At 55.4% G+C, this 27,795-nt stretch overlaps 1 protein-coding gene across 46 annotated transcripts in view; it reads left to right on the forward strand.

Moving 5' to 3' along the window:
• GRM4 (glutamate metabotropic receptor 4) overlaps nt 1–27,795 on the forward strand; it is a 135,895-nt gene that overhangs the window by 93,507 nt on the left and 14,593 nt on the right. For 31 of the 46 annotated variants that reach the window (XM_078000126.1, XM_078000125.1, XM_078000136.1 and 28 more), the window contains 5 exons: nt 2,943–3,078; nt 5,847–6,001; nt 8,603–8,743; nt 23,663–23,863; nt 24,097–24,233. In XM_078000126.1, coding sequence (XP_077856252.1) covers nt 2,943–3,078; nt 5,847–6,001; nt 8,603–8,743; nt 23,663–23,863; nt 24,097–24,233 — 770 coding nt within the window. Of the gene's footprint in view, nt 1–2,942; nt 5,395–5,669; nt 6,002–8,602; nt 8,744–23,662; nt 23,864–24,096; nt 24,238–27,795 lie in introns of those variants that run through there. The other 15 variants (XM_078000133.1, XM_078000131.1, XM_078000134.1 and 12 more) reach the window with 6 other exon arrangements.

The following is a 27,795-nucleotide window of genomic DNA, read 5'->3' on the forward strand; positions in this document are numbered from 1 at the left end:
GGGGGCCTCTCCACCTGAGGGAGGCTCTGGATACAGACCAGGATTGCAGTCCCACTCACTGGCTGTGTGACCTTGGTTAGGCTATTTCACAATCTGAGCCTCAGTTTCCTCATCTGTGAGATGGGATTATTAGCACTGGCTAATGTGTGAGGATTTGAGACTGGGCCTCGCATGGTACCAGGCATGCAATGGATGCTCAGAGGCCTCTCAGGTCGCTCTGGCCGTCCCTGGCTGCAGCAGGCACCAAGAGAGCAGTTGAGGCAGAGATTATGCCACTGCCAGGAGTTTGTGTCATCCCAGAAGAGGGCCTGACTTGTGAGCCAGTTCCTTTACCCACTCCCCTGAGCAGACATGCTGACAACAGGGCTGTGAAACAAAGGGACCCCACGGGTACTTGGTATCTCATCCTGGGGGCAGCGACACCAGTGGGCACTCACCCCAGGATGGGTGCCATGCCCCATCCTGCCCATGGGCCCACAAGCCCCCTCAACTCCACAGTCCTGTCCCTTCATTACATGACTGGCTGAAAGGTGGCCGCTAGAGCCAGATGGCCCAAGTTCAAACTCCAGCTCTGCCCCTGACTATCTTCATGATCCTGGAGAAGCTACTTAACTTCTCTGTGCCTCAATTTCCTCATTTATAAATTGGAGATGTGGTGATTACACTGGCTTCAGATGAGTGAATCCATGTAAAATTTGCTGAATAGCATTTCCCATGCATTGGACACTCCATAAATGTTCATTAGTATTATGGAGCTCTGCACACCCCCTTCCCCCGCACTCCCCTCTGGTCTGAATCTCTTGCAGTTGGAAGGATATCAAACCCTCCTCAGACTGCATTAGCATCTCAAGTACCTTGTGGCTCACTCACACTCCTGCTGACTGAGCCATGGTCACCTAATCCTTCCTTCACCAGCAAAATGAAGCTTGCAAGATATGCCCTGAGGTGCCAGGCAGGACCATCACATGGATCCTCTTAGAGGAGCATCACTCAGAAATAGGACTTAACCTAACAGTTTCTCCCTGTTTGAGAGCAATTAACTCCCTTCTCCTGCCTTCCTCTCCGCTCCTGGAGCCAGGTGGCTCATCCTTCCCTTCCCTCTCCTCCCAGTCCAGCCTTTTCCTCTGTCCATCTGTCTCCCCAGATGGGGGGAGAAATGTCGCAATTGGCCCACTTTCTAAGTGGAAAGAAACCATATGGAGGGTTTAGTTGGGAGCTGAGAGCCAGCCTGGCCAGCGGTGCAGCCAGCAGCTGCCTCCCTTGGCTCCCTCTGTGACCCCAGACTGACAGGGACCCCAGTCCTGCCCAAGCACCCTTGCTCCTTCCCCCTCCCCATGAGCTCCTAGTAACCATGCTCTTCTCTAGCACTTGGGACTTCTTGGTGTCTTAGGAGAGCCCTAAGGAGCTGTGTGTGTGTATGTGTGTGTGCGCATGTGCGTGTGTGTGCACGCATGTGTGTGTTGTGTCCTGTTGGCCCAGGCCAGCAGGGTGCCTGGCACAGAGCAGCCACTCCTTCCAGAGCGTACCCTGTTCTCTCCAGAATGCCTACTGCCTGGCCACTTGCATCCTCTAAGGACTCAGCCCAGTGTCACTGCCTTTGGGTAGCCTTCCCTGGCAGCCATCTCCCTACCCATGGGTAGGGACCCCTCCGTGGGTGGAGCTGGGTGCTGGCACTGCCCTGTGGGGCTGGTGGTAGTCATGTCCCCTGCACTCTGAGCCCCTGGCAGCTCCACCCAGAATTTTCTGATGTATCGGGGCAAGTCTGTGTAGAAGGCTCAGGTGACCCCAGCCCCGACCTCCAGGTCATTTGGAAGCCCAGGGGTACCCAGCCAAGGTGTTTGGTTTGAGGCATTGTGTGGGACCCAGAGGAGGGCAGCCGCCATTAGATACCGGGACTGGCTTCAAAATTAATCCCTCATGCTTTTCCACTGACTGCCACCATGGGCTTCTGGGGTCTTATTCTCTGGGGGTCTCCAGTTCCTGGACTCCAGTAGGGCAGGTAACTGTGTGGCTTTGGGTAAGCCACTTCTCTGAGCTTCAGTTTCCTCATCTGTCAAAGGCAGTGGCTGACACAAGCATGGCCCACAGATGCTCTGTACCATGAGGTTGGGTGAGATTTAAACACATGAATGACATCTGTCCCCTGCCAGCACTTGAGAGGCACATCTGGGGCTGGGGACTGGCTGGGACAAAGTGCTCCCAGGGTCTCTGATGGCCACCCAGTCTGGTCGTGAATCCTGGCAACATCAAGTATTAACCCTCTTCTGATGGTTCCAGCCAGTGGCCATGCGCGCTGCTCTTACCAAGGGCCTGGTGATGGGCATGGGACCGAGGGACAGGAGCCCTGAGAAGCACGTGGATATGGGTGTAGCAGGGACTGACGCCTCAGGGTGGGCTCTATTTCCAGCTTTAACCCTCCAAGAAACATTATGAGGGGGTTACAATAAAAATAATCAACATTTACTAAACACTAGGTACCGGATGTTGTCTTTATATGCATTACCTCACTTATTTTATAACGATTCTATGAAATAGGTAATGCCATTATTTCCACTTTATAGGTGATGTATGTGCATCACAGAGAGGTCCAGTAAGTGACCTAAGGTCACACAGCAGTAAGTGGCAGAGCTGAGATTTGAACCCAGGCAGTCTAGCTCCTAAGCATGATGCTGTGCTGCTTCTAGCTGCTGTATGGGGAAACTGAGGCTCAGAGTACTTAAGTGACATGTCCGGGGTCACCAGCTGGTAAGTGGAGCCAAGATTGGTACTGAAGCTGTTCTGACTGCACAGCCCATATCCAGAGACTGGGATCCCAGGGCTGAGAGTCAGGCTGGGGAGCCTAGGCAGCACCCAGCCCCCATCTCCTGGAATGTGTGTTGGGAGAGTGGTGGGGAGATTCAGGTTCCCCTGCCCACCCCAACTAACTGGTACCCCTCCTGCAGGGGGCGTGTGCATCGCCCAGTCGGTGAAGATACCACGGGAGCCCAAGGCAGGCGAGTTTGACAAGATCATCCGCCGCCTCCTGGAGACTTCGAACGCTAGGGCAGTCATCATCTTCGCCAATGAGGATGACATCAGGTGAGGGCAGGTGGCAGCACGGTGGGCACCGGGAACCATGCAGGTGTGGGCAGAGCCACAGGTCCTGTCCTGCTGGAGACCTTCCCAGGCGAGCCTGACCCCACCCTGGGATCCGGAGAGGTGGGTGTGGGTGAGTGTGTATATGGGCAGGGAGACCCACAGGCTGGCACGCAGGCTTCTGCTATGGGGCACCCCTTCCCTCCTCCCTCCATTTCCTGCATCCGTTCCACCTGCTAGGGATGGCTACCTGGGTGCTTTAACAGAGGGCTGAGGCCGTGAGCTTGGGGCCAGACCACTTAGGTTCTAATGCTGTTCTCTTACCTACTCGCTGTGTGACCTCAGGTTAATTTCTAACCTCTCTGGCCCTCTGCTGCTAAAACACAAATGAGTTAATGATACCTGCCTGGTAGCATTTGAGAATTCAATGCAGGAATGTGCATAAAAGGCTTAGAGTAAGGTCTGACATGAAATAGGTGCCCAGTAAATGTGGGCCACTTCTCAGCCCCTCTCTCCTTTCTGTGGTGAGCTCAGAGTACAGAGAAGAGCTCTGGGCTGTGTTTGGTTCTAGTCTTGGCTTAGGCTCAGAAAGTCCAGGCTGAGGGAAGACACAGCCCTGTCCTCAGGGAGCCCCAGGATGAGGGGAGATACAGCCCTGCCTAGAATCTGGTAGGGCCCTCTAGTCCCTGCTGGTCACTTCTCCTTCAGAGAGGAGGGTGAGAGCAGATGTGGCCCCTGCCAGGTCTCCTCAGATATCTGGTCTGGGCTGGCAGAGCCTGCTGTGCCCTCAGACTCCCCCTCACTGGACCAGCCAAGGCTGCTCTGTGTGCCCGTCCTTCCCAGGCGGCTTCTCCTATTCCTCACCAGTGCTCCCAAGCCGTTTCTCACTTTCTAACCTGGACTCCAGAGTTGCTGCACAACAGATACCTTCCCAGGCCATTCGTGGGTCCCTGGAGGGATGGAGGAGGGCTTCTGGAAGAACATCACGGCCTCAAAAGCCAAAAGGACCAGCTGCAATGGTGGTGTCTCAGGCAGCGAAAGACCAGGGAGGGGAGGCCCTCAAGCCCCATCCTGACAGCCTCAGAGCTGCACAGAGGTGGTACCCAGTCCCTTGAGGCGTGCAGGTCCTCTGAGTTCTGGCTCTGAACGTTTATGATGGCCACCGCTCAGCCAGCTCCTGGGGAAGCTTCTGAGCCACCAGGCCGTGCTCCCCAACTCCTGCCCCTTACTCCCATCCCAAAGCCTGGCAAGACTTGGCTCCCACACCCCACCCAGCTATGCGGCTCACTCCAGGCCCGCTGTTTTTGAGGACACCTTCGCTCGGATGGACCCACATTCTGGGAGGGGGACTGAAAGCACTGGGCCTTTTGTCCCAGCAAAGAGGCCCCTAAGGGAGGGCTGGAAGGGAGCTAGACTGACTTCCGGAGCAGGCTGTGGGAAGTGGGGTAGGAGGCGGGGGCCATTTCTGGAAATCCACATGCATTTTCAGAAGCAAACAGAAGTAAAAATAAATCCAGGTGACTCTGCAGGGCTGGATGGTTGGGAGCTCTGGCCATCTCAGGCTGGCCGGATGCAGACGGGTATTAATAGGGTGTGGGTGTGGGTTCTGAGAGCAGCCTTACATGCCATTAGTGGTAACCTAGGCTGTGGGGGGGCTACACCAGTGAGTGGGGCTGGAAAGCCTCAGGAGTTGGGAGATGATGGAGGAGGATGGGGTAGGATGAGATGGACAAGGCCAGCTCAGGTGAAAGCTCTGGGGCCTGGAAACATTTGTTTCTTCCTGGAAGCCCAGGCCCTCCAGCCCCAGCTGGCTGCCTCCTGCACAGGCCCAGCAGCCACCCCCAGGCCCTGGAGTCTGTGCCCTGGTCCTCACCGACGGAAGGGCCTGGACAGTTTGTAGTATCTCACAGCCTCTCACTTGCTGTGTGGCTGTGAGCAAGTTCCTTGCCTCCTCCCTACCTCAGTCTCTCTTCGTGGGAGCTGGGTTAGGGGAATTCTGCTCATTCCTCCTTGTTTTTCCCTTCCGAGATGTCTTTGAAGGGCCACTTAATTCATGCCTCCATGAAGTCCCAGCTGAGCGCTTGCTGTGGGCTCCTCGGCCCCGGGCTGGGCTCTCGGGTCCCTGGTTTGATTTGTATTACCATCACAGGCAGACTGGGCTGTGTGTGAGCACTGGGCGGCTGGCTCCACACCCATCTCCCTCCATCACCCACTCCCACTCAAGGTGTGGGGCGCAGCTCTCTGAAGGACCTGGAATTTTGGCACAGAGGGCGGTGAATGAAGAGGGAGCTGCGGGCAGAAGGCAGCATGTGCAGCGGGGTGAGGGCAGCCGTTGTGTGATGGTGGATGCGTGTGAGAATGGGCAAGGAATGTGGGGATGGATGAGACAGGAAGGCGTGCGTCTCAGGGGACCGGGGCTGGGCAGAGGTGGTTCTGGGGCCTGAGTCAGATGTGGGACGGGTGTGGATCTGGGGGGACAGGTGTGGTCGTTGCAGGGACAGATGTGGGCCTGGAGAATCACACTGGGCCTGCAGTGGGCATGGGCCCAGGGACAGGCAGGTTGGATGAGGCAGTAGCCAGGGGTCTATGGGCAGGTAGGGGCAGGGGGTAGGGGGAATCCACGGGTTGGGGGTGAAAGCATGGGTGCTGGGACAGTTGTGGACCCGGGGCTTCTGGGGGTCAGGGACGTGGGCCCAAAGCAAGTGTGACCAGGAGTGGGGGCAGTTGCGTGGACAGACACGGCTGGGCTGGGCTGGCGTGTGTTCCTACAGGCGTGTGCTGGAGGCAGCACGAAGGGCCAACCAGACAGGCCATTTCTTCTGGATGGGCTCTGACAGCTGGGGCTCCAAGATTGCACCTGTACTGCACCTGGAGGAGGTGGCTGAGGGCGCTGTCACGATCCTCCCCAAGAGGATGTCTGTACGAGGTAAGGCCGGGCAGGTGCAGGTGGTCGGCACCTGGACTGCTCCTCCTGCCGTCCCTCCTCGGCTTCCTTCTCCTCCTGCTCCTCCCCTTTCCATATCCCTCCTTTCCTCTTCTTTGGCCAACAGCCTCTTTTTTTTTTTTTTTTTTTTTTTTTTGAGACGGAGTCTCGCTCTGTCGCCCAGGCTGGAGTCCAGTGGCGCGATCTCAGCTCACTGCAAGCTCCGCCTCCCGGGTTCACACCATTCTCTTGCTTCAGCCTCCTGAGTAGCTGGGACTACAGGCGCCCACCACCATGCCTGGCTAATTTTTTGCATTTTTAGTAGAGACGGGGTTTCACCATGTTAGCCAGGATGGTCTTGATCTCCTGACCTCGTGATCCACCTGCCTTGGCCTCCCGAAGTGCTGGGATTATAGGCGTGAGCCACCGCGCCCGACAGCCCACAGCCTCTTATGTTCTGAGGTTCTGGACTGGGAGGTCTTTTAGGCCACACGCAACACAGCAGAATTTGAATCCAGATTCAAGACCTTCCCTCCTTTCTTCTCAGACAATTTTGGGGTGGAAGGTGTGTGTAGAGTCCACTGCTGGAAGAGGCTGGGAGCCACCCTGCCAGGGCTACAGGACAGGCCTTTCCTGCAGAGACTGCCTGGGGTTGGCGGGCCCTGGGATGGTGCTGAGGTTGGGCCTGCCTCGCCCTGAATCCCCTCCTCTCAGGGCAGAACCCACAGTCACCTGGGGAGGAACGAACTTCTCTGGCCAGAACTTCACAGAGAGTGAGGTGTGATGTTCCCATTAATGGCCTGATGGGCAGGGACCTGGCAGTCTTCACCATGAGGAGAAGGCTCCCTGGGCCCTCTCCTTCCCTGCCCTCCCTCCCTTCAATAGAATCCAGCATTAATGGAGCTGGGAGGGACCGCAGACATCTGCCTCTCCAAGGCACTTCCCAAGACATGGAGGCCTGATGAAGGGAGGGACTTGCTCAAAGTCACACAGCAGTGTCCTCTCTTCATCCTGAGGCAGAGGGAGCTCCCTGGCCCATGACTCCTTCTAGCCCTGGCCCATACCTGTCCATAGGCCCATGCCTACCCTGTCATCCAAACCTGCCCCACTGGGCCTACGCCTGCCTACAGGCCCAGTGTGATCCCCCAGGCCCATGCCTGTCCCTGCAAAGACCACATCTGTCCCCCCACATCCATACCTGCCCCATGTCTGACTCAGGCTCCAGAACCACCTCTGCCCAGCCCCGGCCCTCTCAGACTCATGCCTTCCTGGCTCATCCATCCCCACATCCCTTACCCCATCACACATCCAACACCCCCCCCACCCACCCACCACACACACAGCGAGAATTTCCACACCACCCCCAGCCATAATAAACACAACATAACAATAACTGCTATGGTGCTTACCAATGCCAGGACCCTTACGGACATCTCCTTTAGCCTCCCCAACAACCCTGTGATGCATTCTTCCCCACATTTAGTAGATGGATACGGAGGGCTCAGAGAGCTTGAGACACACACAGTGCAGCGAGTGGCAGAGTTGGGACCGGAATCCAGGACTTGCCTGACAAGTACCTTTTCTCTCAGGAACATTAGAGAAGCTTTTAGAACAATGGTCCTCATCTGGGGATGATTTTGCCCTCCAAGGGGACATTTGGCAATTTCTGGAGCCATTTTTGGTTGTCACAATTGGGGGATGCTGCTGCTGGCATCCAGTGGGTAGAGGTCAGGGTGCTGCTCAGCATCCTACGGTGCATAGGACGCCCCCCCACAGTAATGATCCCACCCAGAGTGTCCACAGTGCCGAGGCCGAGAAATCCTACTGCAGGCCAAACCTCCTGCTCGATGCCAGTGCGTCTCCTGCCACCTGGCCAGTCATTTTGCTTCCACTTGGATGCTTCCATGGGCAGGAAGCTCCACGTGGGCCCCACTGAGCTTTCACGCCTCTGGCTCATACAGAGCAGCTCAGTCCACAGTGCCGCGAACAGTCAGTATGGCAGGAAGGGTGTCTGGGAGGAGGAGAGGTTGTTCACCGCCAGCCTGCCCACCCTAGGACATGGTTTCCCAGGCTGAGAGCAGAACTGTGAGCCATGCAGAGCACGTGGAGGAGGGAGGTGGCCTCTGTCAGTGACGGGGACGCCCTGGATGTGAAGGGAGAAGGTCCAAGTCCTGGTCTTGCTGTGTGACCGGGGTAGTCCCCTCCCTTCTTGTCTGACCTGGTCTCCTCTTCAGGTGCTCCCAGGGTTGGGCAGCCCCACCAGCCTCTGTGCTGTAATCTCAGGACTCCCAGGCGGCCCCTTCTCAAAGCCCGCTGTTAGCATTGCAGCGGTTAAAGGCCGCGGAAACATCCTCATCGGTGTGCTTCTCTTCCATAAAGGCAGCAGTTGTAGATTACACACGCTCCCCCTGGGACCTAATACAGCTCTTTTCATTTTGAATGAAATGAAATGCTCCACATTTTGTTTTCTCCTGGATCAGAGGATGCGCTCCTCCCAGTCTCTCTCCCTCCGCCTGGGCCATCTCTTATCCTGAGGGAGGCGGGAAGGGCTGGGGCTGGTGGGAAGGAGGCCAGTGAGGCCCTGACGTCCCGGTTCCCTGCCAGGCTTCGACCGCTACTTCTCCAGCCGCACGCTGGACAACAACCGGCGCAACATCTGGTTTGCCGAGTTCTGGGAGGACAACTTCCACTGCAAGCTGAGCCGCCACGCCCTCAAGAAGGGCAGCCACGTCAAGAAGTGCACCAGTGAGCACGCGGGCCGGGCAGGGCCGGGCGGGCTCTAGGAGGAGCCGGGGAGGGCCGAGCCTGGGCGCCTGAGGCCGAGAGTCTCCCTTTGATGTGGAGTTGGGCCTGCACCTGGAGTGGAGTTGGGAGGCCTGGGGTGGGGCCTGGAGGGGCGGGGCCACAGCCGATTTGGGGTGTGGCCCTGAGATCCCTGGGAGTGGCGAGGCCTCTGGCCAGCCCACAGCACGGCACTGACCCCTCCAGTCTTGACGCACACCAGGCTGGGCAATTTCCAGAAACCACCTCTAACCTCCAGGGTTCCCTCAGTCACTCAGCAAGCACCAGTTTGGCTCCTAGGCCGTGCCTTGCCCGGTTCTAAGCTTGGCAGATATAGGGCAGTGAAGAGAGTCCAGCGGCACTTGGAGTTTTTATTCTAATGGGGAGACAGACAATCAACAAGATGAGTGAATGATACAATATGTCAGAACAGAAATGTGCAGAAGAAACAAAACAGACAATAAAAAGAATGGAAAGTGCGAGGGTAATTGAAACTGCAACTGTGAAGTGGCCAGGGACGGCCTGCTTGCGCAGGTGACATCTGAGCCCGCACACGAGAGGGATAAGCCGCGCAGGGGAGGGGCAGTGATCGGTCCATTTTACAGATGGGAGAACGGAGGCTCAGAGGAGGTGAGTAGAGGCACTTGAATTCCCATAGATAGAGGGCGGTAGAGCATGACTTGCTCCCGGGTCTGAGCCCTAGGCTCCCCGCCCCCTAGGGAGCCATCATGGCGTGTCCACTTCAGATACATCCAGACAGGGGTCTTTGCGCGCCCTGGTTCTGGGTCACTCTGCGGCAGGACCCAGCCTCAATAACATTGGGGTGCTCTGGTGCCTCTCAGCCTGAGTGGTGCCTAATCGAAGATGATGAGTTATCTCCTGTATTCTCCCAGACTTGATCGTGCAGTTCGGTCAAAGGGCGGGGGACGCGCTGCATGGAATCAGCTCCTCCAGGGCCAGGGGAGAAGGGAGTGTGATGAGGGTGGGTGGGGAGCATGCTGCCCTCTGGTGGCCAGAGCCCACAGGGACGTGCAGCCACTGGACCACTGGGGACCCAGAGAAGCTCACAGCCAAACCCACCTGATCTGCAGAATGAGTGCAGGTATGCGAGTGTGCCCAGTGTGTGAGCGTGTGTGTATACACCTGTGACACGTGACTTCGCATGTGTATGAGAGCTGGTGTTCCTGAGAGAGAAGGGGTGTGTGTGCCTGTATGTGGGGCTTATGTATTCCTGGGTAAGCTAAACATAAATACTGCTATTTACTATGTATCTACTGTGTTCAGACACTTTACGGCCATCATCTTTAAAATGTGAAAGACATTTCACTCTCACAGCAACTCTAGGAACTCTTAAGATTCCTGCACTCTAGACGAGGATATGGAGAGTCAGAGAGACCAAGTGACTTGCCCGAGGCTGCTCAGCAAATGCCTGAATCAGGCAGTAATCACAATAGAGGTGTGAGAAGCGCAAAGATGCCTGGGTGTGGAGGCTGAGCCCTCCTGTGTGGGGTGGCCATGCATCCTGTCTCCCGTGTTCTGGTGTAATTATTGAGAGCATCCCCTTTGGTTCTTGGAAGTGCCCATGTGGGATGGAAAATTGTATGGGCACCCTGATTTAGATCAGCAGACCTAGATCGGGGGTGAGGATGGGGATGGATGGGGTGAGGATGGGTGGGAAGACTGGAAGTGGTGGCAAGATGGACAGCTGGGGCCTCCTGGACCCAGTGTCTAGGCCGTTGAGGGGTCTGGGCTGTCAAGGGGAAGGGCTTTCTGGAATCTCCTCTTTGTCTGGGAGGGACAGGAGGGGAGAAGGCTTTGGTCAGTTCCTATAGGCTCTGTCCAGACTTCTAGTCCTTGGGGCAGGATTCATGAACCTCTCCAGCAGTCCTAAGGGAGGCGTTTGGTCTGATTGTTAGCTCAGGTGGGGAAGGAGGACTGGAGCAGGGTTCAGAAGAGCACAGAGCTCGGCTGGGTGTGGCGGCTCACGCCTGTAATCCCAGCACTTTGGGGGGCCGAGGCGGGTGGATCATCTGAGGTCAGGAGTTCAAGACCAGCCTGGTCAACATGGTGAAACCCCATCTCTACTAAAAATACAAAAATTAGCCAGGTGTGGTGGTGGGCACCTGTAATCCCAGCTACTCAGGAGGCTGAGGTACGAGAATCGCTTGAGCCTGGGAGGTGGAGGTTGCAGTGAGCCAAGATTGTGCCACTGCACTCCAGCCTGGGCGACAGAGTGAGATTCTGTCTCAAAAAAATAAATAAATAAAATTAAAAAAGAGCACAGAGCTTTGCCGTGAGCCTGAGGCAAGCTCTGCAACCTTTCTGGGCCTTTGCTTTCTCATCTGAGCAACGGGATTGATGAGCTGGCCCAGAGGGTGTCTCCAGAAGGAAGTGAAGCGTTAATGGAGGTACTTCCTGATCTGTAAGTGGTGGCTGTAAAGCCTGGAGGTGAGTTAGAGTCACCTGGGAGCTTTTAACACATACCAGGGCGCCACCCCCAGACCAACTAGATCAGAACCTCAGTGGTGGAGCCTAGGCTGTGGATTTTTACAAAGCTCCCTAGGTGATTTTAATGTGTATTTAGTGCTGGAGCAGTGGTTTTCAAGCTTTGTTCACATTGAATCACCTGGGGATCTTTTAAAAATTCAGTTACCCTAGACATTCTGGTTTAATTTGCACTGGATGCAACCTGAGCATCAGGATTTTTTGAAGTGCCCCAGGTGGTTGTACTATGCAGCAAAGTTTGGGACCCTCTGGCTTGGAGGGAGGGGTGGGTGATGGAGGGAGGACGGTGTGTGCCCTAAGCAGGTGAGGAGGCATGAGCAAAGGGGCAGAGGCTCTAGTGGACGTGGTACATCTCACCTGACCCGAATCCTTCCTGCTGCATTGGGAGCTCCAGCAGGGTCAGAGTCCCTGTGTGGCCCCAGGCCAGGCGCGGTGAGCCTCTCAGTCTATCTCTGTGTGAGGTGAGGGGTGGGTGAGGGGGCTGCTGGGAATGTCTGTGGGACCTGACACCCTGGGGGAGAGGCAGGCAGCTCTGGTTTCCCCATGGTCCTGCTCCTGAGCTGAGCCTGTCCCACGGGAGAAGGCCTTAGGCCAGGAGGACTGGAGTGACACCCACAGAGAGCTGGGAGCAGGGGCAGGGAAGGACCCACTCCTGGATCTGAGTCTGACTCTGCCTCCTCCCTGCTGTGTGACCTTGGACAAGTTATCTAACTTCTCTGAGTCTCAGCTGCTGTGAGGTTTGGAGATAAAGCGTGTGAGGAGGCTGGCTGAGAAGGTGCTGATAAAATGATTGTTATTGCTGATATAGAGAGGAAGTGGGAGAGCTGGGATTTAGACAGGCAATTGGGTAATCTAATAGTCCAAGTCTGTTGGTACCAATTCTGTCTGTCTGCTGTAGGATCCCGGAGGAAAGAATGTGCCATCCTGAAAGTGGGTAGTATAGATGGTCACAGATGCAACTCCCATTTTACGGAAGAGGAAACTGAGGCAACTTGTGACTATCACAGAGCTAGAGAGCTGTCAGAGCTGATTTGCAGCCTGGCTGTCAAAGACCCCTGCCCTTCCTGTCCTTCCCTCCCATTCCTCCGGGGCCCCTCTCTCTTGCCCTCAGCCAGCCCGGGCATGCTCTGTGAGACCTATTCTCCACCTGCCCCCACTCTGTCTCCAGAGTTTACTTTCCCTTCAGCTCTTCAGGATCAGCTCACTCTGCTCTCCTGGGTGCTCACGTTCCATAGTTGGCCTCTGTCTGTTTCAGTCCCACAGGCCTGCCCTGCTCAAGGTCTCACGGAGAGCAGGTGCCACTCCTGTGTCCTTTGCTTTGCCAAATCCATTCCTTCCCACCCCAGGTGATGGATGGGCCTGGTGACCGCCCAAGAGGGTGGGAAGGACCCTCTCATCCTGGGATCTTACACTTGGAAAGATTTGATTCATCCTTCAAGGCTGTCTGAAGTGGAGTTCCCCCAAAATGAGGATTTGATAGCAAGTAGATGATTTGGGAGGGGATTCCAGGAAAGAGGAGAGAAAGCAGAGATAAAGAGGGTGAGATCAAGCTGGTTGCCACTGTGAACAATTGGAGCTTAATCCTCCTGGGACAGAGGAACAGGCCTCTTAGTCATCCCACAGAGAGCGAGAGGGAGCCGGGGTATGTGTGTGCCAGCCCCCATCAGTCATTGGTGGAGGGATGCTCCTGAAGGCCATTAATTCCTTGGCACCTCCAACCTGCCAAATGGCTGGGCAGAGAGGGCTACTGTACCCAAGAAAGCCTCAGAAGGGTGGCACATGCTGGCAGCTGGAGGCTGAACTGGTGTGTGCTGAAGGGGTCAGGGTTGGGGGTATGGTAGAGCACTCATTCTTTCTCAAACATACGGCTATTAGAGTCCTGCAGACCTGGGTGTGAATCCTGGTGCTGCCAATTCCTAGCCATGTGGCCTTGGGCACATTACCTCACCTCTGGGGGCCTTGATTTCCTCATCTGTGCAATGGGAATTATATTATCCCCTCCCATTCTCCCAAGAGCTCCATCCCCAGTAGAGTGCTACCTCCTTCACGGCTTCCAGGGAAGTGATGGGAGCTGATCTGCAGGAAGCACTTGCAGATGGCCCATGGATCCCCCCAACCCCATCGAGCTGGGGTCACTGAGAGGGGCATCTCTGCAGCTGTCAAGCCTACGGGAAGATAGCGCCCGCCTCCTCCTTTCCTCCCATGCCCTCCCGGGGAGCCCAAAGAACAGGGTTTGGGAATTAAAGTCGTAAACAAGGCAGCTGTGGCATCCGTCTTTTTGACAGCGCTGCCAGCCAGGTGACGCTGAGCGGAGGAAGGCCCGGTTTATGAGGAGAGAGGAAAAATTTACTGCCTGCTGCACACAGGGGCTGGGAGCTCAGAGAGGGAGGGCAGCTGCATGGTGGTTGGGGGTGTGTGGGGAGATGCCAGTCGCCCAGCCTGTGCTACCAGCAGTAATAACGGTAATAGTGAAAACATAATCACAGCTAATATTTATATAGCATTTATTAATTGTCGAGCTCTGTTCCAGTATTTTGCATATAATTTTTGAAGCAACCCACGTTACAGATGAGGCATCTGAGGCACAGAGAGGTTAAGGACTTGCCCAGGGTCACACAGAGTTGGAGTTTGAATCCTTCCATTTGGCTCCAGAGACGTTTTGCTTAGAGCAGATGATATCCCAGCCCCAGGCCCCTCCTGGCTTCTCCAGCCCGCCTGTGAAAGGTCTTCCCACCTCTGCATCCCAAAGAGAACCTGAGGAAGCCTCCCTCCTTGGGCAAATAAGAAAGGCCAACATTCGGGAGCACCCTTTATGTGCCAGGCCGTGTCCCCATTAGAGGAACTCACAGTTGTTCAAACCATTGGCCCTTCACTCAGTGCTGCTTCCCGCTCATCAACTGGGAAACCAACAGCGTCGACGAAGAGTCTGACTGTGTGCCCAGTCAGCCCTGTGTTGGGCTCAGTGAGGGGGACAGACTTGCCCTGGGGAGCCGTCCTGTGAGTGGCCTTGCAGATAAGGTATAGTGGATGGTGGCGTGGCCTGGCAGTCAGAGCCGTGGGCTCCAGAAAAGGCCTAACTGTGAGGCTGGAGAAGGCAGAGCCTGGAGGCCTCTTGGAGGAAACTGGGAGTGCTGGGAGGACAGGAATGCTGCACTTTTATATCAGAAGTTCTCACTGAGAAGGTGTGTGCTAGTCTGTTTGCATTGCTATCAAGGAATGCCTGAGGCTGGGTAATTCATAAAGAAAAGAGGCTTATTTGGCTCACGCTTCTGCAGATTGTGCGAGAAGCGTGGCACCCGCATCTGCTTTTGGTGAGGGCTTCAGGAGGCTTCCCATCATGGTGGGAGGGAGACAGGGGAAAGAGAGCAGGAGGAGCCAGGCTCGTTTTAACAATCAAATCTGTTGAGAGGGAGTCAGGAGTCGCCTCCCTCTGGGTAAGCTGCTCCAGCTCCTCGGCCTCGGTTTCCTTATCACTGAGATGGGGATCCCTTTTGGCCCAACCACTAAGCCCTCAAAACACCTGGGTGCATCATTCCCTGGGACTGACAGGAGTTGGTGTTGGGCCAAGGCTGAGTTGTTGGGGACAGAGCTAGAGATGGAGGAGACTCAGCCAAGTGGGTTACAAATTCCCAGACTGGAAAGCATAACAGAGTGAGAACTCACTCATTACCATGAGGAGGGCGTCCAGCCACTCATGAGGAATCTGCCCCCATGACTCAAACACATCTCACCAGGCCCCACCTTCAACACTGGGGATCACATTTCAGCATGAGATTTGGAGGGGACAAACATCCGAACTATTTCAGGGCGATCCTAGAGCGAACACCTGAAGGCTGTGAGAGAGAGAGCCATGTGGAGACCTAGGAAAGGGCATGCCAGGCACAGCACACAGCAAGTGCAAAGGCCCTGGGGTGGGCTCCTGCCTGGCAAGCCTGGGGAGCAATGAGGAGGCCAGTGTGGCTGAAGCAGAGAGAGCAATAGGCAGGAGATAGGGTCATGGGGGAGCGACGGGCAGGTGGTACAGATCATGTGGGCCTTGCGGGCAGTTTGTAAGGATTTAATCTTTTATGCAGAATGGGACAAGCCATTGCAGGGTTTGAAAGAGGATTGACGTGACCTGATTTATGTCCTAATGAGATCACTGGGCTTCTACCTGCTCACTCCTCTCTGGGAGCGAGGGCAGAGTGGGAGACCAGTTAGGAGGCTGGTGCTGTAATCCAGGTGGGAATGATGGGCCTGGGGCGCGTGGTGGTCATGGAAGTGGTAAGAAGGGGTCGGATTCTTTGTAAACTTTGCAGTGTGGCCATGGTGTTTATGGAAGGATTTAACGAGAGAGAAAGATGACAGAAAGTCAAGGATGGCTTCAGCGTTCTCTGCTGGAACAAGGAGATGGATGAAATTGCCATGCACTAAGATGGAGTGGGCGGGAGGAGGAGCAGGCTGGGAAGGAAGGCAGGGCTTTGGTGGAGGTCATGTGGAGAGTGGGATGCCTCCTGGGACCCACGTGGCCTTGTGGAGTAGGCGCTGGAGTCAGGGAGAGGCTAGAGTGGCCATGTGACTGGGGAGCTGGCAGAGTACAGATGGGGCTGGCTGGGAGCACCAAGGAGTGTGTGTGGCTAGAGAGGAGGTCCCAGTGAGCCCTGGATGCTGGAGTGTTGGGGGCCGAGAGAAGGGGGCCAGCATGGAAGCTGAGAAGGGGCAGCCCGGGAGGCAGCAGGGCCCAGAGCATGGTGTCCCGGCAGCGATAAAGAGAGCACTAGAGCAAGGAGTGACTGGCTCCATCACATGCTGTCCAGGGGCCAAGTGAGACTGGTTGGACTGGACCATTGGACTTAGCTACCTGGGGGGCGACTGTGACCTCCACAAGAGCAGTCTCCTTAGAGAGGTGGGCGCAAAAGCCAGACTGGAATTGGTCAGGAGACAGAGGAGAGAAACTGATGACAGTGAGCAGAGGCACCGCTTTCGAGGAGCTGCATTGTAAGCAGGAAGAGGAGAGGCGGGTCAAGAGAGGGGATTTGTTTGTTTGTTTAAATGGGAGAAATGACCTCTTCTACCTTAAAGAGAAAGACATAGTGTGTTAGTTGTTCTCACACTGCTATAAAGAACTACCTTAGACTGGGTAATTTATGAAGACAAGAGGTTTAATTGACTCACAGTTCTGCAGGCTGTACAGGAAGTGTGACTGGGAGGCCTCAGGAAACTTACGATCATGGTGGAAGGCGAAGAGGAAGCACTCACGGCTTACCATGGTGGAACAGGAGAGAGAGGGCGAGAGGGGACACTTTCAAACCATCAGATCTCTTGAGAACTCACTATCATGAAAACAGCATGGGGGAAATCCGCCCTCATGATCCAGTCACTTCCCACCAAGTCCCTCCCATGACATGTGGGGATTACAATTCAAGGTGAGATTTTGGGGTCGGGACACAGAGCCAAACCAAGTCTCCTAGTAAGGCGGAAAGCTAAATGCTGCTTGAAGGGAGGCTGGCTGACTAATGGGGGAGAGGGATGTCTGCGTTGGGAGTTGTTAGCAGGGGCCGGGCAGCTCATCCACACTTGCCTGAGTCCCCAGAGTCCCCCCACGCCCAGCCCCAGCCCCTCCTGAGTGGAAGAGCTGAGCCCCAGCTTCTCAGCCAAGGTGTGCTGGCCTCAGAACCAGGGAGGAGCTGAGAGCTGGTCCTTCTTGGGCACTGGGCTGTGCAGGCGCCAGGTGTGACTCTCCTTGCCTAGTCCCAGGTGCGAACTTTACTTCACAGATGAGGGGTCTGGAGCTTAGAGATGCTAAGTGACTTGCCAGGCCCAGCAAGGGGCTGAGTGGGGGTTTCCAGCTGGCCCCACCAGACCCTGGGGCTTGTATCCTGTTTCTCAAAGCGAGGTCTGTGGACATCTGAGGACACATTCTTGAGCCCAGATTCGCAGGGACTCAGGAGTGCCATGAGGATTCTTAAAGTCTGCATTCTCGTGTTGCTGGCCATCCCGAAGTGAGCTCTCCCAGTCTCAGAGACGTGGCTTCTCTGCTGCTGTGGGCATTTGAAGTTGGGTTTCACTGTCATAGCCAAGCTTTCAGCTTCTCTCCTCAGTGTTTTCTTGCTGGGGTCATATTCTTGAGGGTCTGCAAGAATTGTTTCCTTCAAAAGGAGCCTGTGGCTGGCTTGAGGTTGAAGAGCCCCAGGCGATGCTACCAGAGCTCTTGGAGCTTGTAAAAGAACACTTGAGAGGGAGTCAGGAGTAGCCTCCCTCTGGGTAAGCTGCTCCAGCTCCTCGGCCTCGGTTTCCTTATCACTGAGATGGGGATCCCTTTTGGCCCAACCACTAAGCCCTCAAAACACCTGGGTGCATCATTCCTTGGGACTGGCAGGAGTTGGTGTTGGGCCAAGGCTGAGTTGTGGGGGACAGAGCTAGGGATGGAGGAGACTCAGCCAAGTGGGTTACAAATTCCCAGACTGGAAAGCAGGTGACTTGATGAGGATGGAAATTCGAGAGGAGGGGACCGGCAAAACCGCAGTATAGGGCTGAAGAGCAAGCGTGTGACTCTGGGCCAGGGAGATCCTGGCTGGTGACATCTGGGAGTTTGGGGGCTTGTGGGGTGGTGAGCCTGGATTCGGGAATAGGACTTGAGGGACCCTCAGAAGGAACTGAATGTCTCAGGAAGCACAGAGTGGCAGCTTTCTCCACCCCATCCATATGTTGGGCTAGGCCGAGCTGACCTGGGTTTGTCTATGCGGTGGGCATCCCTTGCCCATCGCATGTTGGTGGGGAAGGGGTGGGGAGAGTCAGCACTAGAGCCAGCACCAGCCAGGCTGCAGACAGGATGGAGGGGAGGCCTCTAGGGGTGGAGCGTCATCCAGCGGGCGCGTGTCAGGGAGGAAAGGAGAGCTGAGGCTGAGAGAGGACTTTTGTGCACAAGACATGGTGTTGCATCTCCCTCAGTCCTCCCAGCGGCCCCTCAGAGTAAGTCTTACTATCTAGAATTCACACTTGGGAGACGGAGGCGCTAGGACACTCCTATACTTGGCCTAGAGTGTATAGCTGGGCCATGGCCCCGCCGAGAGTCAGGGCCATATGTGTTTGTTTGGTCCATTACACCAGGCAGCCCTCTCTGGAGGGGTTCTGGGACCCCCTTATTTTACTCCCTACTCCCTGGAAGTTTGCTTAAGAGACAAAAATGGGTGCAGGGTATAGTTGTGGCTCATGCTCACCCAGAGCCTTGGTGTGCCTGGCACCTCACCTTCCCATAGTTCTGGGAGACAGGCTGTGTAAATGCGGGTTGATATCTGTGTAGGTGTGTGGTGTAGACATGGATCGATGCTTGACTGCACATGGGAATGAGTACATGTTTCACAGCTATCACTGCCTCAGCCATACCCCTCAGCACTCACCACCCCTGTGTGCGCTAATGGGGCTCATGCCTCTGGGAGCAGCCCTCAGCCTAGGACCGGCGGAGCTGGAGCATTTATCCCCACGAATGGGACGACGCTGAGGTGTAGTTTACAGGGTCTTCTGGAGGTCCCCAGCAGGACGGAGCCCCACATGTTGGCATTAGTTGACTTCCCCCCCCCACCTCACCTCCTTGTCCCCTCCTCATGCTTCCTGGCATCACCCCCAATAAAACCCTTGTTCTCAAGTCCTCAGCATCTGCTTGTGGGACTTCTCAGCCTAAGCCAGTGGGTGAATCTGAATACCCATGTGTTTGTGTTTGTGTTAGTGTCACGTTAAATGTGTAGTTGTAGCTATATTGGAAGCATTATATGTACACCTGTGTTAGAGCATGCATGTGTGTGTAGACGTGTGTAAATTCATGAAGGTCCGTGCGTTTGCTACTCTATGCATGCAGATGTGAATATCTGTGAGTGTCTGTGTGGTGGACTTTGTCTACCCTGGCGTGAGGGAGCTGCTTCAGCAATTCTACCGGTGCTAGAACTGGAGGATTGTGGCTCGGCGGGTGAGTTGTGGAGAGGTGAGGGGGGAGATGAGGAGGACTCTGATTATTTCAACCTTGAAAACTCATTTCAGTTACAATTTACAACCTGCAAACAAAGGCTGCAGTCGCCGTAGTAACCATGCTTCCGGGTTTTGATGGAGAAAATCCTCCCTGGATGGTTCCCCAGCTGACTGTCACCCGTGGCGGAGCCAAATGCATCTCTGCCTCACTGTGCCCCGGGACACAATTAGGACATCTTCAAACTGTTGCTGCTGTCACTGCTGCCATGTGTCTGGAATTTGTCTCCTCCAACAGCTCTCAGAAATGCATGTCTTGCTTCCTCCCAGAACTGCGGTGCCCCTGCCTGGTCCTGGGGTTCCTGCCCACCCAAGAGAGGGGATTTTCCCACCCCTTTCCCTCCACTGCCACCTTCCTCCTCTAGACCTGCAGACAGGGAGTCCTTAATCCCTGGTTAGGTCTGGCCAGACAATGGGGGCAGGGCCTGGGTCCCAGGACAGGGGGAAGGAGGCAGGTCAGCGGCTAAATGGAGGAGGGACAGTTCAGGGTACTGAAGACTCTTTTGGACAACCAAAGAGATCTGGGTTCAAGTCCCAGCTCCACCACTTCCCAGCTAGCTCCATCTACAGGTATGTGTCAAACACCTACTCGGTGCCAGGATTCCTGTGAGGCTCTGGGATGTCACCCACCCACCTGCAAACCTTGCTCCCTCCCCTGTGAGGGGGCCAGTGAAGCCTGTCTCCCAGAGCTGTGGGAAGGCAAGGTGCCAGGCACACAATGGCTCTGGGTGAGCATGAGCCACGGCTGCAGAGTCACCTGCTAAGGAGCCGGGTTGGGTGAGGCACAGGCACAACTGCAGCTGCTCATTTAGGCCAGAGCGTCCTGTCTTGTTTAGTGAGGGTTTGTGGTTCCTGCAGTATCCCCCACCCCTCCCCTACATGCTCCGACCCCTGCAGAGGAGTCACCTAGTTTCCTGTGGGGCACAAGGGAAGGGCCTGAGGCATCTGAGGCCAGAGTTGAGGAGTGTGTGGTGTGTGCGTGTGTTTCTGTGTGTGTTTGTGTGTGTATCTGTGTGGTGTGTGTGTGTATCTGTGTGTGTTTATTTCAGTGTATGTCTGTATGTGTGTCTATCTGTGTGTGTCTGTGTATATATGTGTATGTATGTATATCTGTGTGTGTGTGTGTGTGTGTGTGTATGTGTGTGGTGGGCATCCTCACAGCCTGGTCACTTCACTGCACCCCAGTCTTCCCATATGTTACTGGGGCTAGACTTGAGACAAAGTCCAGGAGGCCGCAGCAAGTCGAGAAGTTGCTAGAAGTCCACACTACTGTGACAGCGCTGGGATGGATGCTCTGTAGGGGCAGCACCCCAGGCCTAGCACTCTGGAGCCCTTCCCCCAGAGCTGCCCTGGGTGGAGGCAGGTTTCCCTGGCGAGGGGGCTCCTGCGGGATGTCCACACTAGCATCCATACTGATGGCTTCGTGACCCTAGAGAAAGCCCGTGGCCCCGAGCCCGAGTGGCCCAGGAGTGGATGCTTCAGCGGGACCCTCTGAGGAGAGGCTGAGGCTAGCCTCGTGGGGGAGGTGTGTTTCCCCAGAGATCCAGCTGGCCTCCAGTGGCTGGGCGCGTCCTTGGCCTGGGAGAGAGCTGCCTTCTCTCTGCAGTGGCCTCAGCCTCCCACTCCGTCCCTGGTTAATAATTTAGTCTCTCATCCATATGAGATGAGGCTGTGATGGGAGCTGTGGGGGAGTCAAGTAGTGTTTTATGCTTCCTCAGGCTGGAGAGAGCAGGGCCTAGGGGCCTGTGGGGAGCAAGTGTGGGTCCAGGGAGGGTCTTTCCAGGTAACTCTGTCCCAGCCTTCTCTGTGTCCTTTGGGGATGGGATCGTCCATTCTACTTCTCCCTAAGCCCTCATGACCTTGTGATCAGAGGCCTCGGGCAAGGCAGGATGGCGAAGCTGTCTTTCGTGTTCATCCCGTCTGTCTGTGCCTTGGCCTGGAAAAAGTGTTGCTGGTTAGCAAAGCTGGCAGACGTGACCCAAGTCAAGTGCAGCCTGGGATGGAGCAGGGGTGGGGTCTGGAAGCTGGGAGTGCCCATCCTGTCAACCCTGGCTGTGTGACCTGGGCTTCCCCACCAGCCTCAGTTTTCTTGTCTTTAAAATGGCTGTGGGGGCAGATGACCCCCGTGGTCCTGGTGTCCCTAGCATTGTGGTTCCATGGTTTCTACTGTCCACTCAGCAATATGTGAGTAACTACCCTGAGCAAGGCTGAAAATGGGATGTGGTTCTGGCTGGCAGGGTTAATGAGTGACCAGGCCAGCTATCCCCCATCCCCACATCCTTGTGTGGCCGGGATTAGACGGTGTGAAGGGATTAGAGGGTGCAGCAGACCTCAGGGAGAGGCAGTGAGATCCCCTGTACCTTGGGTCTGCCTCCAGGGTATCCAAGGCAGGGGGCTGGACACAGTAACCTCTGGGAAATCACTGCCTCCTGTGGACCCAGCTTAACCCTGGCCTATGAGGGCAGGACGCAGGTGCAGCCGCACACCCTGCTGGCCTCTGGGGAATTGCCTCTGTGCAATGTGGCATGTGCCCTCTAGCTGAGAGGCACGGGCTAGGAGTAGAGCGATAGGAGGAGTAATTTCCTCGCCTGGCCTCGAGGAAGAAGGCCATGCTGTATGCAGGGGCTGTGGTCTTGGGAGGGGAAGCCAGGCTTCCCTAGCTCTGCCCATCCTCCCCCTTCCTCCTCCCAGCCATCCTCCTGCCCCCATGTCCTCACTTCAGATCCCTGGTCCCCTCCCCACGTTCCTGCCCTCCCGCATCCCTGTGTGGCAGAGTGTGGTGCTCAGGCTTGGAGTTGGAGTACCTGGGTTCACATCGGTTCTTCATGGTCCTGGAATGTTGATGAGCTTTTCTGTGCTCAGGGCTTCAGTTTCTTTTTGAGATGGAGTCTCAGTCTGTCGCTCAGGCTGGAGTGCAATGGTGCAATCCCAGCTCACTGCAACCTCTGCCTCCCAGGTTCATGTGATCCTCGTGCCTCAGCCTCCTGAGTAGCAGGGATTACAGCTACCTCCCATCAGGCCTCTCCAGATGTTCCCAGATAATTTTGGTATTTTGAGTAGACATGGGGTTTCACTGTGTTGGCCAGGCTGGTCTCGAACTTCTGACCTCAAGTGATCCACCCACCTCAGTCTCCCAAAGTGCTGGGATTACAGGCGTGCCATGCCCAGCTAGTTTCTTCATTCTACAATGGAGTTGATTATACCATAGTATTGTTGTGAGAAATCAATGAGTGAATATACATCAAGAGTTCTGTACAATGCCTGACACATAGCAGGTACTGGTGGAAGTTACTTACTTAATGTTACTGTTGTTATTCAATGTGTTATCTAATATCATGATTACCCAGGGTCCAGGCCAGGAACCACCTCCCCCTCCACAAAGTTGTCCAGCCCAGGGACCTCCATAGCCCTCTTGGAAGCACCTGTTCTGCCCACTTAGCACATAGGGTACCATGGACGAGCCACCTGCTGGCTGCCAAGTGTTTTCAGTACCTTATCTCATGGAAGCCTCATGGCAGCTCTGTGAGGTGGGATCATGATCCCCTTTTTGCTGACGTGGACAACCAAGGAGGCTGCACAGGGCCCCAGAGCAGAGGTCAGTGGACATGGAGGGGAGGGGAGGAGGATGGGAGGTCAGACCCCAGGTCGCGGTGCCTTGGGGAGCCATTGCGGTTAGCAGCGAGGAGTCTATGGGGGCGGGTTTCTCAGTTTGCAGAGTTCACTTATCCTTGCCACTGGGGGATAGGAGGGTTGTCCCTGAGGTAGAAGAGGGTTGGATGGGAGTGATGGTGACTTCTGGTATCTAGGGTGACTGGAAACCATTGAGGGCAGTCTTTCAGCCTCTCTGGGCCTCAGTTTCCCTACCCATACCCTGGAGTGAGGGCAATATCCTCTGACTGGAGCGACTGCCCATGGGTGATTGGCTTTAGGGACACTCCCCTCATTGATGGACACAGCTACTGTCCTGGATGTTTCCCAGACTTCGAGAGGGGCAGCTACTCCCAAGATTATCCCAGGCCAGGACTGGGGGAAGGCATCAAGGGCCACAGCCACAGGGAGACCTCTGGGACGCTGCCTTCCAGGGTGACGGGTGACAAGGGAGTCTGCCCTGGATATTCTGGGACCTTGGGTGGCACAGGCATCAGTGGCACAGTGTCCAGGCCGGTGGACTCTCCCATTACACCCATGGGCCTGTCTCCAGGCGCCTCCACAGGGCCATCTCCTGGGTGATGGAGCACTGGGCTGGGAGTCAGGAGGCCTGGCCGTGCACAGATGGGCTGTGCCACCTCTCCAGGTGCCAGAGGGTGGTCTGGCTCCCATGACACCACTGTAAGGACAGTGGGCCTCACGAGTGTCCCTGTTCCTGGTGTTTCATTGCAGACCGTGAGCGAATTGGGCAGGATTCAGCTTATGAGCAGGAGGGGAAGGTGCAGTTTGTGATTGACGCCGTGTACGCCATGGGCCACGCGCTGCACGCCATGCACCGTGACCTGTGTCCCGGCCGCGTGGGGCTCTGTCCGCGCATGGACCCTGTAGATGGCACCCAGCTGCTTAAGTACATCCGAAACGTCAACTTCTCAGGTGGGGACGTGGTGCGGACCATGCCTGACCCTGGGTATCCTGGGCCATGCCCGAGGGGAGGGGCCCTTAGGCTCTGTGGGGTGGGAATGGGAGGCCTCTCCCGATGTTTCCAAGAGGTGAAATCTCCCCGGATGTTCCATGAAGGGGTGAGTCAGAGAGGTCTCTGCCCCAGCCTCATCATCCGCCCTGCCTCTGGGTAAAGGCTCTGCAAAGATACCCACCCACCTTTACAGGCATCGCAGGGAACCCTGTGACCTTCAATGAGAATGGAGATGCGCCTGGGCGCTATGACATCTACCAATACCAGCTGCGCAATGACTCTGCCGAGTACAAGGTCATCGGCTCCTGGACTGACCACCTGCACCTTAGAGTAAGTGGGAGGGCAGGGAGTGCGTGGAGAGTCACTCACGCAGTTCCAGCCCCTGGGAGGGGGGCCCAAGGGGAGGCTGCCGCTGATTAGCCCTGACCTCCAGGACTGCTGCTGCCAGGCTGGGGCTTCCTTCCCAGTGCCCTCTCCCAGACCTCAGCGGTTCTGAGGCCCCCACCCTGAAATGGAAGACAGGGCAGTCGGAGTTCTGCTGCTATTCTGGTCCCTGCCCCCTCCCTTAGCCTGGGGCCTTCTTGCCTGCTACCCACTGAGGAGGGGATGGGGGAACTCTGGATCGAAGAATTCACACCAGAGTCAAATGGCTCAAAGGCTTTTTGGGTGGGCGGGTGAGGGGCGATGGGGGTGCATGGGGGAATAAGGTGAGGAGAGGAGGGCTGCATTTGAACAGAAGAGGAAGTCTTAGGGCAAACGACCCAGGTCAAACGGTGGGATGTGTGGCACTGACTGGTGAGTAGTGAGCCAGTTGCCAGCTCCCCAGCCCCGTCAAAGCACGATAGAGGGCAGCCATTTTTCTAGGTCCTCTTAGCCACACTTTCCTAGCTCATGGACTGTCCCAGGGATGTGGTGACTTTCCCTTTCGGGCCCTCAGGATCCCAGCAGTGAAACACAGCAGTGTTTTTGGAGAGAAAGGACCTTTGGTTTGTTCCCCAACAAAGTGCTTGTGGACTTGGTCTGTACCTTGCAAGGGGAAGGGGTGAGCCATAACCGGGGTGGGCCCACTGTGACCCCGTGGATAGACTGGAGAGACTCAGAGACAGGTCCTCATCTGGCCTCTGCCCTCCTTGTCCTGGGATCCTGTGGGTGTTGCATTGAGGCCCCGCTGTCTCCTCTTGTCATAATCTCTTCCATCGAGGAACCCCTCATGCTCTGCTCTTCAAAGCACTCTTGGCCTGCATCTCATTTAGCCCAACCATCTTCTAAGTCAGAGGAAATCTCTCAGGAAACCCAACCCTGGGGAGGCAGAAGGACTCTCCTAAGGCCACACTATGTGGCAGGAACAGCCTGTTCCTAAATGAGGATCCTTGGATTGCTGAGTGGAGAGAGATGGGCACAATGGGGTGTGAGGAGCTCTTGGCAAAGTGGGACAACACCAAATCCATGTGCCTGTCTTGTTTTGGTGCAGTGGGCAGAGCCCCGGGGCCGGGGACTGGAATTCATTAGTGGCAGCAGCTAGCATTTACTGAGTACCTGCTGTGTCCCAGCTGCTGCTCTAAACACATCGCCTTGCTGTGAGGATGACAGCTCTGTGAGGCAGGCAGTTATCCCTATTTTCCAGATGTCCTAACTGAAGGTGGAAGGCAGGGACTGGGCATGTGTGGGTGGCAGTGGGCCCTTCCCCTAAAAGTCCTCTCCCCAGGAATACAAGGCCCCTCCACCGGCCAGACCATCTTCATGGTCCATTCTGATGCAACTCACAATGCCCTCTTAGATCTCCTCACCTGTAAGGTCCGGACAGAGCTGAGGTGGTGGGAGGAGGGAGATGGGGTTGGACTTTAACCATCAACCTTCCCCACTTTCTCCGTGAGTGGCTCAGTTTGGGCTGTGCTGTGAGGGCCACAGAACAGGCAAGGTAGCTGTAACCACCTACCTGGCCACTGTCCTCCTCCAGGGTCTGAGAGTGTGGTGGCCTCGCGTCACTGGTACCCTGGACCTTTTTGCCTGCTCGGTTATTCTTTCTTAGATTCCACAGAGACCTGCTGGGCCTCTACTATGTGTCAGCCTATGCTGAGGGCTGGAGACACAGCAGGGAAATTAACACAATGCCCCTGCCCTCATGGAGCTGACATTCTCGTGAAATATTAAAAAGTGTATCCATTATGACTTCTAAATGGAGGTGACTCCAAGTAACAAAGGGCAAAGTAGCTTCATATCTACTTTCATTGGATCAGATGAGAAAACAAAAGGCTCAGAGAGGAGAAGCCATTTGCTCAAGGACACACAGCCAGATAGCAACAGAACTGTGATCCCAGGACTTGACCTCAGTCACTGCTCTTTCCATTGGAACCACAGCGTTTTCCGGAACACTCATCATCACCCTGTGTCCTCTGCGGAAGGGTCTTTCCCCTGCAGTTGTGCAGCTGCAGTGCACAGGGACCGTCCCACCTCGACATTCCTGCAGGACAGGTTGCACTTGTCCTTGCTCTGTGCCCTTTGGCTTCTGAGATAATCCACATCCTGTCATGCCCAGAACCACAGGACAACCTTCTCCCTTGAGATTTTCTTCCTACTTTGCCATGAGGCATCCCTACCCACCCCACCTTATCCTTTTCCTTTATTCTTTTTTTTTTACTTTTTAACATTTTATTTATTTATTTATTTATTTAGAGACAGAATCTTGCTCTGTCACCAGGCTGGAGTGCAGTGGCGTGATCTCGGCTCACTGAAACCTCCACCTCCCGGGTTCAAGCAATTCTCCTGCCTCAGCCTCCCAAGTAGCTGGGATTACAGGTGCATGCCATCACACCCAGCTAATTTTTGTATTTTCAGAAGAGACGGGGTATCACTGTGTTGGCCAGGCTGGTCTTGATCTCTTGACCTCGTGATCCACCTGCCTTGCCCTCCCAAAGTGCTGGGATTACAGGCCTGAGCTACTGTGCCTGGCCCCTTTTCCTTTATTCTAAAGCCCTCCCCAAACCCCTCTACCAGCTGGTTACACTTTATCAGGAGGTAGCACCCAGTGCAAATGCACCAGTCTAGTCAGGCTTGCTGTGCTCTGAGAGTGAGCTCTTCCTAAGAGATCCTTTATTTAGAACAGTTGCTTTGGATACAGCTCCCAGGTGTAGTCACGTCCCTTTGCCCGATGCCTGAGGCTCTTTTGGGACTTTCACTTTCCGGAATATTGTAGCATATTCAGTGGCGTGTGACAACACTCATGTGGCTCTGTTGCTCACAGCCATTGTGTCTTCAGGGACATGTAACTGTGCGTAGCACTAATTTAGAGCAAGATGTAAAGAAATGCTAACCCCTGAGCACACATTAAGCACCCTCTGATTAAACTTTTGTTCGTTGCTCCCTGCTGAATCCAACTCCATGTGCTGTTTGGCAGAGGTGCCTTGGGCTGGGCCGTAGGGCAGCACATCTTCCACTCCAGTGTGCACAGGAATCAGCTGGGGGGTCTTGCTGCAACGCAGATTCTGAGTTAGTAGGTATGGGATGGCGCTGCAATTTGCCTTTCTAACAAGCTCCTGGGTGAGGCTGCTGCCGCCGCCCTGGGACCACTGAGTAGCAAGGCCTTAGGGGAGTCAGGACTCCTGAGTTCTCTCTGCTCTGCCACTGTTGTTTCCTGTGACTCTAGGTTGTCACTACTGCTTTCTGGGCTCAGTTTCTTCATATGAATCTTGAGAGTTTCAGGTTCAATCAGGATTCCCTGTAGGTCAATTATGTCTGAGTTATGCCAGAGACCTTATTTAACTCCAGCTGTTAGATTCAGTATGTCCCTGTGGGGTCCGGGCAGCTGAACTTTTAGCCAACTAGCTGGGTGATTTGAGTGTGGGGCTACAAGGTGCCACCACCCAGTAGGATGGTCCCAGGCGCAGGGTGGCGT

Source organism: Macaca mulatta, chromosome 4 (assembly GCF_049350105.2).
Source record: "Macaca mulatta isolate MMU2019108-1 chromosome 4, T2T-MMU8v2.0, whole genome shotgun sequence".
NCBI lineage: Eukaryota > Metazoa > Chordata > Mammalia > Primates > Cercopithecidae > Macaca > Macaca mulatta.